Source organism: Neophocaena asiaeorientalis, unplaced genomic scaffold, assembly GCF_003031525.2.
Source record: "Neophocaena asiaeorientalis asiaeorientalis breed wild unplaced genomic scaffold, Neophocaena_asiaeorientalis_V1.1 scaffold240, whole genome shotgun sequence".
Taxonomy (NCBI): Eukaryota; Metazoa; Chordata; class Mammalia; order Artiodactyla; family Phocoenidae; genus Neophocaena; species Neophocaena asiaeorientalis.
In genome coordinates, this window is record NW_020185331.1 from 9,405,018 (window position 1) to 9,418,039 (window position 13,022).

The 13,022-nt window shown below is 44.2% G+C and overlaps 1 protein-coding gene across 4 annotated transcripts in view; it reads right to left on the bottom strand.

Annotated features, from left to right (window-relative positions):
• SORCS1 (sortilin related VPS10 domain containing receptor 1) overlaps positions 1-12,248 on the bottom strand; it is a 539,290-nt gene extending 527,042 nt beyond the window's left edge. For 3 of the 4 annotated variants that reach the window (XM_024734898.1, XM_024734896.1, XM_024734897.1), the window contains exon 1: positions 11,685-12,236. In XM_024734898.1, coding sequence (XP_024590666.1) covers positions 11,685-12,236 — 552 coding nt within the window. Of the gene's footprint in view, positions 1-11,684 lie in introns of all 4 variants that reach the window. The other variant, XM_024734899.1, reaches the window with a different exon arrangement.
• Positions 12,249-13,022: the final 774 nt, after the last annotated feature.

A 13,022-nucleotide genomic window follows, 5' to 3' on the forward strand; every position in this document is an offset into this window, starting at 1 on the left:
TATATATACATATATTGAGCCACTTCTAAGTCTAGGGACTTAGGATATACAAGGCAACAACCCAGTTAAAAAAAAAAAAAAGAAACCGTTACTTTGTGGCGCTTACATCTGTACTACTTTATATTTTATTATTTATGTATTATTTTATTTCCTCTTTCTGGTATTTTGTGGAAGCTTTCCCAAAATAAATATATATAGATATATTTATTTATAAATGTAAATAATTTATAAATATAAATATAATTTATATATAAACACATAAGCAATCTTTTAATGCCTGAATATTGTACAACACTCATATGGAAGGTCATGGGTCATTTATTTTATATGAAAGCCAGTTTTCCCCAAGGATACAGCAAATAAAACAGCAAAATATTCAGTAAGTTAGTGTGATATTGTGATTTATAATAAGAAATATACATTTTGCCTTAGTGCCCGTTTCTGGCACAGAGCCCCTCAAACCCCTGGGTTTTCCTGTGATGAGAGTTTAATGACGTGACTTCGGACCACAGTTAAGGATGTGGGCCGGTTGCCAAAAAACCAACCATGTGATCAGAGGGTTGAAACTTTCAGTCCAGCCCCCTTGACCTCTGAGGAGGGGATAGGTGCTGGAGTTTGAATCAACGGCCAATGGCCAATGATTTATTCAACTGTGCTGATGTAATGAAACCTCCATAAAAAACCCAAAAAGACAGGGTTCCGAGAGCTTCCAGGTTGGTGAACAGGTGGAGATTCAGGAAGAATGGTGCACTCAGAGAGCAAAGGGAGGCTCCACGCTCTTTCTCCATACCTTGCCTTAGGCATGTCTTCCATCTGCTGTCCCTGAGTTACATCCTTAAAAATAAACTGGTAATCTAGTAGGTGAAATGTTTCTCTGAGTTCTGCGAGCCAGCAACTCTAGCCAATTAATCAAACCCAAGAAGGGAGTCGTTGAACCTTCCAATCTATAGCCTGTCGCTCAGAAGCACAGGTGATAACCTGGACTTGGGGCTGGCCTTGGAAGTGGGAGGTGGGGGGGACAGTCTTGTGGGACTGAGCCCTTAACCTGTGAAATCTGATGTGACCTCTGTGTAGACAGTGTCAGAATTGAGTTAAATTGTTGGACACCCAGCTGGTGTCAGAGAATTGATTGTCGCTGTGGAACCTATCAGCCCCCAGCCCACACACTGGAAATTGGGTCCAGAACCCTATTACAACCATCATGTGCAAATAGCTAGAGATGCTGAAAGGCATGCCAAAAAAAGAGCAGAAGAGAGTCCTGGCCTCCTTATAAGAAAGTGGAACTGGAATGAAAAAACATAAATACAGAAACAGAAGCAATGAGCAACGTATTACAAACATCTTTTAGTACATCGTACTCGAGCATTATTAGTACTAGTACTAACACAGTAATGATGATAATAATAATAGCTAACGTTTACTGATTGCTTACTCTATGGCAGATGCCACTTTCAGCGTTTTTAGATCTATTGTCTCTTTCAACCATCAAGAAACCACATAGAAAGTATACCACTATTATTTCCATTAAACAGACGAGGAAACTAAGGTACAGAATTACAAAGCTTATTGCCCAAGTTAGCATACCTAGGAGTAGGAATTCAAACCAATCACTAAACATTATGTTATATTTAAAATAATGTACTCTTTTAGCCACTTGTTTTGCCCATGGTCATATGGACATCCAGGAAAGATAACTGCATAGAATATATTCAGTGTAGAAACAGCACCATCTTGCAGAAAGGTACCATCTTTCTCTGCCTGGGGCACCAGTGCTGTGCCATGTAATCATCTCTCCTTCTCTTAGAGAACCTTCTACCGGGTCCTCACCATTGGGGTCATAATTTTCATTGAGAAGCTGATAAAAGCTTTGGGCGTCAGCTCTCCTTGGGGAAAAGTAAAGCCTATTGACATAAGATTGTGCAGACAATGGAAGGGGTTCAGGGACCCCAAAACTCACACATAGATTTTAGGAAAATTATTTCAACCTTTAGTGTTCCTAAGGGAGTTTGAAAAACATAAAGATTCCCACTCCCCATCAGCAGATTCAAAAGGAGGTTCCATGATGACAAACTCTGGGAAACGCTGCCCTAAGTGTCCAAGGAGAGAGCCCACGCCTGCTCAGGCAAGAATTCCTCCACCAACTCAGAAAAATGCAAGGCAGGGTAAAGAGTGCTGCAGACAGGTTTCTAGGCAGGTCACAACCATGCCTAAAAGAGCTTTTCCTCCCCTTTAATGATTCTAATCAAGAGTGCACTTTGGGAAGTATTGAGATAGGGAAAGACCTTTTACTTTTAACCTCCCTCCATAGGCCCTGGATCCACGGCCCACAGTTTTGTGTCTCAATAGCCCCTGCAACTCTGATTAGAGGAAGACCACTAGAGGCATCAGTCCTTTGGCTTCGGGGCACAACCTGATAAGTTGGTTGCCTGATAACATGATTCTTATTAGCACCTCCTTTAAAGAGTGAACAAGTTGTCCACACTGTCACTCTAGGGTCATTAGCCAGCAGGGAGAAACCAATCGGCACATCCTACACGTCCTCCCAGGATAACAAGATGACACACACTAATAACCCCGGATGATCCGCTCTTGGGGAGAGGACGGGGGAGGTGAGGGCTCTGATCAAGCTCCATCACATAGCAGCTTATTACCTCGTAAAGTGTATCAGGTCAGGGACCTGAGATTGGGGTGTTGTGAAAGGGAGCGCCCTGAGATGGGGTGCTCTTGCCAAGAGTTCTCCCACCACCCCTCCGCACTGACTTGTCAAGTTCTCTCTAAAGAAATTCAGAGATAAACCCTGACGAAGGGAGAGCATGATCAAATAGAAAAAGCTCTGGAGCCAGAAAGGGGAAAAATCGAATTCTATGTCTGCCCCCACCTTCGAGCTCGGTGACCTCAGGCAAGACCTTTTTTTTTTTTACATCTTTATTGGAGTATAATTGCTCTACAATGGTGTGTTAGTTTCTGCTTTATAACAAAGTGAATCAGTTATACATATGTTCCCATATCTCTTCCCTCTTGCGTCTCCCTCCCTCCCACCCTCCCTATCCTACCCCTCTAGGTGGTCACAAAGCACCGAGCTGATCTCCTGTGCGATGCGGCTGCTTCCCACTAGCTATCTACCTTACGTTTGGTAGTGTATATATGTCCACGCCACTCTCTCACTTTGTCACAGCTTACCCTTCCCCCTCCCCATAACCTCAAGTCCATTCTCTAGTAGGTCTGTGTCTTTATTCCTATCTCACCCCTACGTTCTTCATGACATTTTTTTTCTTCAATTCATATATATGTGTTAGCATACGGTATTTGTCTTTCTCTTTCTGACTTACTTCACTCTGTATGACAGACTCTAGGTCCATCCACCTCATTACAAATAGCTCAATTTCATTTCTTTTTATGGCTGAGTAATATTCCATTGTATATATGTGCCACATCTTCTTTATCCATCCATCTGTTGATGGACACTTAGGTTGCTTCCATGTCCTGGCTATTGTAAATAGAGCTGCAATGAACATTTTGGTACATGACTCTTTTTGAATTATGGTTTTCTCAGGTATATGCCCAGTAGTGGGATTGCTGGGTCATATAGTAGTTCTATTTGTAGTTTTTTAAGGAACCTCCATGCTGTTCTCCATGGTGGCTGTACCAATTCACATTCCCACCAACAGTGCAAGAGTGTTCCCTTTTCTCCACACCCTCTCCAGCATTTATTGTTTCTAGATTTTTTGATGATGGCCATTCTGACCGGTGTGAGGTGATATCTCATTGTAGTTTTGATTTGCATTTCTCTAATGATTAATGATGTTGAGCATTCTTTCATGTGTTTGTTGGCAGTCTGTATATCTTCTTTGGAGAAATGTCTATTTAGGTCTTCTGCCCATTTTTGTATTGGGTTTTGTTGTTTTGTTATTGAGCTGCATGAGCTGCTTATAAATTTTGGAGATTAATCCTTTGTCAGTTGCTTCATTTGCAAGTATTTTCTCCCATTCTGAGGGTTGTCTTTTGGTCTTGTTTATGGTTTCCTTTGCAAGATCTTTAAGCCTTGACTTCCTCGGCTTTCGAATGAGGATAATGACATCTAGTTTGTAAGGGTGGTGTGAGGATGAAGTAAATAACGTGGTGATGCCCTAGAATGTACTTCCAGGGAATCTGGTCACTAAATTGATGGCTATTTATATTATTATCATTAAGAGCGATTTCTCTTATAATCAATGTAGCTCATCTGGCTGCAGAGAGCTATCCCTGGTGTGCAGCAAACTCTCCTTTGCTCCCTTCCCCCACCTGCCCCACCCCACACCCAAAAGTTAAAGGAAGTAGAGAAGGCAACAGCTGGGAACTCTATTATAATCCTTGAGCAAATAAAATCCATTAGCGTCAACAAGGCACTCCTTCAGTTTGACTAATGCTGCTCCCCAAAGTTGAAGCTCTAGTTTCCTTTGACCAAGACCATACTTAATATTATTTTCAACTAGATTTCATAGGCATAAGACAATTGAAGAGGGGAGGACGTGACTCTCCCCCTCTTCTCCCCAACCCCCTGCTGCAATAAGCCCAGTGATACGCAATCTCATCTCCAAAGACCATTAGCAGTGGAATATACACGATAGATGGGTTATTTACTGCCGGAGACCCCTCACCTGTAAAAAGTCCCATCTCCTCCCCTCAGGGTCCCTTTTTAAAGATTTAAATAATGCCAAGTACATGACTTTTGTCCTTGCACTGAAGCCCAGGATAAATAACTTGAATAGCTGAGCCTGGAACTCAGGAGCTCCATGGCCAACCTCCATACTTCATCCCTCAATGGCAACCATTTTGGACACACAGGTGCATAGGCTTGAGGCAAACTGTGAGGCTAGGATGCAGCTGCGTCCCATCTCCTGGCTGTGGAAAGCCAGCGGTGTTCCAAACCGAGAATCAGTCGTACAGTGTGACAAAACGTGTTTGACCCTGTCCTTCCACTAACGGACTTGCTTAATACCAACGCCCTGCTTTCCCTCTTTGAGAAACGCGGATGATATCTGTCTTTCCTATCTCCTAGGACTGTGGTGAAAATAAAACTGAAGTCATGGAAGTAATGTTCCCATCTCTGAAAACTGAAGCATTTTGCAAAAGAAAAGGGCTATAACCGATCTAAAGTGGTATAAGGACATTCAGGAGTGCTATAGAAATAGACACAATATCTTTTATACACGTGTAAAATTTCATGTAGGATTTCCTGCAGAGCATTCACGCCCTTTTTATCCCCCTACCTACATTTTAGAATAGGCTCTCTTCTTCCTTATAAACTGTGCACAGTAAGAGTCCAGCTTTGTTTCTTGCCAACCACTTGATTGTTCCATCCATCCCAAGGGAGAAGGAGGCGCACTCCTCAGGAGTAACCACTGCCCTTTCCTGGAGCCTGGTTCCACATCACGCTGACCACGCCTCTTCTCTGCCATCCTGTTGGCCACTGTAGGGACACTGTTTGGCTAGTTTCCCCTCTAGGACACACAGATGTATTCTCCACCCTTTCCAGCCAGAGATAAAGGACAGTAACTGAGACATAACATAAAGACAGGACAAACATATTACATACGTTTAGTTAACAGAAGTTGTCAGGGAGCCAAATTAATCTACCCTCCGGGCAGCCCAGCTACTGATATTTCTAACCAAGAACTTAAACAAAAGAAAGTCCGTCTGTGAAAACTGCGTGTGAAAAATGTCAAAAGGTAAAAATGGAACAACGATGACTCCAGCTGCAATTTAATGGATAAATAATGGCAGTCATGCCTTCAAGTGACCATAGAGGTTTTTATTTTCTTTGGGGCCTGGAATACAGCCAAGCTCACTAGGAGATGGGTGTGTATATGTTTTTGCTTAAATCATATTTTAAAAACTATTTCTAAGGTTAAGACCTTAGTTAAACATAGTTTACATTTAATGTAGGTTAACTTCCTTGATATAGATAGGAACCTTTACATCTCTACGCTTGACCTTTACTCACACCATCCACTCAGCTCAAAATATCCTTGTAATAATCTCCATCTTTTAATTAAAAATTTCTCTACATTTCAAGGTTCAGTTGAAACACCTGCTTTGCAATGAAGTTTGGAGACCACCCCAGCCAGAAGATGCCTGCCCATCCCTCCTCTGAACTCCTATAGCATGTGACACCCTCAGAGGACACTTACCTTCTGCTACCTCTTCAGAGCATTGTTTGGGCAGCAAACTGAAAGCTCTCTGAGGGCAGGTATCATTTCTTTTCATCTTTGCACATCACTCCACATATGTCCCTACTATCAATGCCTGACAAATATTAGGACTCAATACCCATTCATAGAATTAAAAGTAAATATGATAATTTGTGTAAGCTTCTTAGCATAATGCTGCCATATGACAATCTCACCTTAAATGTGAGCAATTATTATTCTCTTAAATAAATTAGACAATTGCACCAGCTTCTCTACCCTAGTTTATGAGTTTCTGGGGTCCTTCTTTAAAAGGATGTGGACAGGGGCTTCCCTGGTGGCACAGTGGTTGAGAGTCCGCCTGCTGATGCAGGAGACGTGGGTTCGTGCACCGGTCTGGGAAGATCCCACGTGCCGCGGAGCAGCTAGGCCCGTGAGCCATGGCCGCTGAGTCTGAGCGTCCGGAACCTGTGCTCCGCAACAGGAGAGACCACAACAGTGAGAGGCCCGTGTACGAAAAAAAAAAAAAAAAAAAAAAAAAGGATGTGGACATAGTTCCCAGAGTCAACATTGATGAGTCTAGAAAATCCCATTAAAATATCTTAAGAGAGCTTTACTTTCCAATTTCACATTAAGCACTTTTTTTTGTTCAAAGATACCAAGTGCCTTAACCTGAAGATATGATGCAATAAACCTAATAAACTATATTTTGCTGCAAATCTACATTGAAATGAATGCCTGCTTGGGTCTCAAATGCCTTAATTTCCTATTAATAGATGTGCATATAAACCATGGAAAGAGGAAGAATCTTGTGAAATGAAAGGCTTGCTCACTTACAGGTCAAGGGTATAGGTCATTGTGTCATTTCTGCATCCTGAACACTCCCAGTGGACTTTATTTAGATGTAGTAGGTGCACAACACCTACAGGTTGACAAAAATTTTTAATGAATTTCAACCTGTAAGGGATTTCAGTGATGCTCTGGCCTATTTGTGTCGTTTTACAGAGGATAAAATTGAGGCCACAAAATTTTTACAGCCTGTCACTACATATCTAATTTTTGTGTACAGCCAGGACTATAACCCAGGAGTCTTAAAAACCCAGTAGAGAAGTACTTCTTCTACAAAAATAAGAAGTAGCATTTATTGAGCACTTACTATGTACCAGCCAGTTTGTATATGTGATGTCAAATCTTCTGGGGAAAAAAAAAAAACAAAACAAAACAGAAAAAGACGTGCTCTCCCCATATTTTAGTTGAGCAAACAGAAACTCAAAGAATTTAAGTTTCTTGCTCAAAGCAAAGTGCTGGGAAGCAGGAGAGCTAACATTCAAACTCAAATCTGCTTCCAAACCCACTGCCTTCCATGTCATACCATATTAACACCCATTAATAGCATAAAACACTGATCAGAGAAGGTATTATGTGGCTTGCTAGAGAAATCTAAAATCCTTCGTCAGTTTACTTTGGAAAAAAAGGTAAAAAAACTTATGTCAAAATGTATAGCCAAATCAAGTGTTCATAGGCAACTCTTTATAAAATCATACTTGTAATTAACTTAGAAGAGGAATCTATTCCTGAAGAACACCAGATCTGAATGATGGCACATTACCTCGTGCTCAATGAATCATCAGGTACAGATCCCATGTCTCAGTAAAGATGAAGATGTGGGTGGATAAGAGAACAGCCAAATCACTACTTTAAGGTAAAGGGTGCAATGTGACAGGCACATGCTATATAGTCCTTGCTTTTCTACAAAGAGATAGAGCTTCCGGCTAAGACTATGTCTTCCTTCACCACCATCTGAAATCCACCCAAAACAGGATTATTTAAAATACAGATCCCCAAAGGTCTGAGTTTTTCTGTCCTACCTTAAAGTCTCTAAGACAAGCCCTTCTGTGGGGTTTTGAAGTCAGATCACCCTGGGTGCCAGCCTCTGCTTTGCCACTGAACTGTTATATCTTCTTGGCAAGTCATTTAGCCTTCTGGAGCCTCAGTTTCCTCATTAATGTAATGGAGATAATAATAGCTACTCATAACATTTTTGTGAAAATTAAGTGAAACGATGAATTTAAGACATTACTCAAAAACCTGACTCACTGGGACTCAGTTTACTCACTAAGGGTGGATGGTAAATGTCAAGTCCCCGAATAACAAAAGGCAAAGAATTACATGAAAACCAACCAGATCGTCATTCACTACAATAAATGCAGTATTAAAGATGTCATAACAGCGAAATATGTCAAGTAAAAGCCTCTGTTAACAATTTGTAACACTATTTCTAGTGAGAAAGGGACAAGACAGTGAACTGAAATATTCAAATTGACTCCAGCATAAAAATACGAAAAAGAGATATTAACACTTGACACCTGTCTATTACCTAACAGGGATATTGTAAGGATTAATGAGTGTAGCACTTTGAAATTCCTTGGAAATAAGGAATAAACGCATCCCCATCATACATAGGTATAGACAAATATATATTTTACCAAACTAAGAATTACTCTATAAATTTAGATCAGGGCACAGCATGCCTTGGATGAGTAGGGTAGGAACAATATGTTCTTACGATACCAAGCTCATGACAAATGATTCATACCCAGCACTTTTCATGCCAAAAGATCCCCCCAGGTGTTCCACCAACTCCATCAACACTTTCCATCAAGCTAGACTGCAGTACAGAGGAATCACATCACACCCACGGACAAGGCAAAACAGTCATATCCTTACACAACTGCATAAGTCCAACAGCGGAGGGGGCAGGAAGGAGAAGGGAAGGAGGTGAGAGAAGGATCCAGAGTTCTTCACAAGTTTGATAGGCAGCCTATAATTACCATACATTTACACCTTTAATGCAGGTGTTATTGTCATCAGAAGCCCTACTTAGCAAAGGCTTTTAGCTAAAGGTGAGACAGGTCCAGAGGACGTGTACTGCCAGTGGTCCTGAATGGGCTGGGGGTGGATTTATGGGGGACAGCAGCTAAATGAGAAGAAAATGAGAGCTCCCACCCACTGCTGTCCTCAGTGTTAGGTTAGTGGATTTCTTGCTCTGGGGGGAATGTGAAGTGCCATGAGATGAGAGTTACAAAGAGGTATACAGTACTTTACAGTCACAACACTCTCTTAACTATATCCTGGCCTGTAATTCTCAGTAATGAATCTGACAGGCATCCTCCCCTCCTGTTTTAGAGATGAGGAAATTCACACTCAGGCAATCAGCTTGCCAAGATCAAACCACAAATAGGCAGAACCAGAACTCAGGTCTCCACTCTGCTTTTCACATCACAAAGTTGTCTAGAAAAGTTTCTTTCTGCCTCCCTTACCTTCAAAATATATTTTAAACTTTATCTCTCCTACGAATCTGGGACTACTTTGTGGAGGATACTGATACAAGACTATTTCTCTTCCTCTACTACTTATACATATACACTGAAGATAAACAACAACAATTTGTATGTAAGTGGGCACGGATGGAGGGTATGTCCTTATAGAATGAGAGACTTAATACGATAGAAATCTCATTCGTATACACGATTTGAGTGCTCCAACTTTTAACACCTTGATTATTTCCTACATTACCTCAGACTTTCTTACGTGTCACCCCTTCAAGCCCTGACCCTAAGAAGCCTGACTGGGTTTATAAGCACCATTTAAAAAAAAAAAAAAAGGCTGGCAGTGCTTGGCACCATTTCTTAAACGGAGTTCAAAACTTGCCAAAGATGTACTCTCCCTTTCTTGCTCTTTCCAAGATCTTTCAATAGGTGACTAGAGGTCTAATGGGTGAGTGATATTTTACGGCTTGAACTACATTAAAAGCCAGAAATATTTTGAGTCCAAAGTCCTTTACTTCTTAATACAAGATTTAATATGTTTGATGTGTTTAAAATTGCCCCTTAAAGCTAGAAGCTTTGAGTTAATCATCTAAAGCAGTGCGAAAGTTATCTGATCAGTTTAAGAAGATTCAGGTTCAAATTGGGGGATTAATTTCAGTGGTTATGATATGAAAGATAGGACAGTTAAGGTAAGGAATGAGGGCAAGGGTCTCCAGAACTTGAATGAAAAGAATTTCAGCTTCAATTATTTGATTAAACCAGTCCAGAGAACCATATAAAACCATAGCCTTGGTCATGAAGGCTGAATTGTAGGGAAAACCGTGCTGAGGCTCTCAGGACAGAGACACGATACAAAATACTATTTACCACAATTTGCCTTAATACAATTTATATCTATGTACCCAAGGAATCCATAATGACAGCCTCTTATTTTAAAATGTTCACAACTTTCATTAAAAAAGCTGACAGTGAGCACAATTCACTAAAGTGGCACTTCCCTGGGAAGGTTTCTGGCAATAACATCACGATTGAAAACATTTTGAAATGTACCAGGATGCAGACTGTGTATAGTACAAATACTACAATCTCAGTAACCTGAGAGAAGCTGAAACTGATTTTTTTTTTCAGTTTACCCATCCTTGGTTTTTATTTTCTTGTCTGCTTCAATGCAGCCTGGTGAAGTTTCCATACTTCTAAATCACCTGCAGTTATCACCACCAACGCTCTTTCTTTACTATTTCAGCTCCTTGAAGTTTCCAGGTGCAGTTTAAACTGGAATAGCTCCCTCAAATTCCAGACATGCGGGCTTTTCCAAACATCTAAAACCTTCCCTGATCTTGGGCACAGCTCATGGACTTGCACCCATGCTCCCCAGTGACAGCCTCCTGGAAATCCAGCAATCCCTCTCCCCACTTAATAAAGGGAGAGCTACGTCTTTATCTGTGCTCTTCACTAGAGGAGGTCAGGCAATGGGGGAGAACAGGGAGCTGTTGTCACAGGGACATATCTGATCTTCCTGGGACAGATCAAGCCAGAGAACAACCACTCATTCACAGGCTGGAAAGCCCCAGCTCTCAAAACACACTGGCTGGTGCTGTTAGAAGATGCTGGAGAGTTCCCGTCCTGAAACTTGCATCCACTTGGTCCCCAGAAACAGAATACATTAAGGGCTCCTTACCATCCACTGAATTTCTCTTCCGTGCTGGGAAGAGGGGGTTAGGAGCTTCGCACAAAAATAAAATTAAAAGGCTACGAATAAAGACTTTTTGATCTTACGTGCTCTCATCCATAAGTCTAGCAAGTTAAAGAGAAAGTCACTTGAGGGAACACCAGACTGCCTGGAATTTTAACCCTTTCACCTCTGCATTCAGAATACTTTAACCCGCTCTGTTTGCCTGGTCTTCGGCTCCATCCTACACAAAGGAGACCAAAGAAACGGGAAAGAGGGATCTGTCTGCCCTGTATAAAGCTTTGTTAGAGGTTTGGAGAGGACTCCGGTGTTGGTGGGAAAGGGGTGGTCTCCTAGTTGGTGACATTAAATCCTTGGGGAGGCGGGCAGGGAAGACTTTAGTTTGCACAATGTTTCAAGTCCAGAAACCCCATTTCCCCAAATTCTCAATCAGATCACACAGCCGACTTTAACCCTTTCCATTTTCCACCCCTTTGCCCTCAGTCCCATTATACTCACGCTGCTGTTGTGGCCAGACCAGTGGACCATGGCTTGGTTGTGTGCTGAGTCTCCTGTCAGCGCGAACGTAGTGCTGGTCAGTTTCAGCTCCTCCAGCCGGAAGCGAGTGGCTTTGTCCGGGTCCCGCTCCAGAGTCCCAGGCTCCTGCTGCCCTCTGTCCCTTAGCACTCCCCGGGGGCGTCTTCTCGTGCCCTCTCCCCGTTCTGCCTTCTCTTGATCCTCTCCACTCCGTCTCCTCCGGTCAGAGCGTGGAGCAATCGCCACCGACGCCCCAGTGCCCGGGGCCCGCTCCAGGGACAGCGCTCGGTCTCCGGCGGCCACTGCAAACAGGGGGCGTCCGAGCAGGGGCGTGGCAGGAGCCCTGCCTCGCGGCCGCAGGTGACTAAGCCCCCCTCGGGTCGGAGCCCAGCGTGGAGCCGAGCTGGGGTGCAGCGGAGGACCGCAGGAGCCGCCGCCGCAGGCGCCCGGGGCGCAGAGGACTAAGAGCCCCGCGCCGGCGAGAAGCGCGCTCAGCCCGGCTGGGGAGCCGCCGCCGGCGCCAACTTTTCCCATTGCGGGAGCGGAGAGGAGCTGAGAGGGGGTCCCGGACCGGAGGTGGCGGCGCGGGGCTCTCCGCTGGCCGGCTACGAGGACCAGGAGCTCAGGACCCCAACTCCATCCAAGTTGGGCCGCGGTGGGGGCGGGCAGAGGCGGTTCGGGGCAGGTGGCGGCCGCTTGCCCGGGCTGGGCTGCTGCCGAGCGCGGGTTCGGACGGAGCGAGCCGCCGCCACGCGGGGGTGGAGCCGAAGTGAAGTCACGGGCTGAGCGGGCGCTGGCGCGCGGGCAGGCAACACGGAAGAGAGGGCGGGCGCTGCCGGGGCTTCGAGCGCCGCGTCCCGCTCCCGAGCTGCGCTGCGCGCGGTTGGCTGCGGGGACTGGAGGCGCCGCCGACCCTCCCCTTGGGCTCGCCTGCGCCGCCGCCGCCCGCTCCTCGCCGCCGCGCTGTGCGCCCCCGCGGCCGCCGGCCTCCGCGCAGAGCCCGAGTGCCCCTCCCGTGGGGGCGGCCAGCCCGGACCTGGCGGAGTGGTCACTGTGCTGGGGACTTCCTATTCCTGTTTGTTTCTATCAGTCTCTGTAGCTGTTTCTTTTTTCTTTTCTTTTTCTTCCTCCCTGGTCATTTTCAGTTTAGAAAATAGGGATGAATGGGCTTCTGCTCTTTCCATTCTTAGCCTCAGTGAGTTGGCACCTTGACCTTACCTTGGGAAGAGTCTGTGTGTCCCAGCATCAGCAGAGAATGATGTAATTAAAAGATCGCAGGAGTGTGTGTGTGTGTGTGTGTGTGTGTGTGTGTGTGTGTGT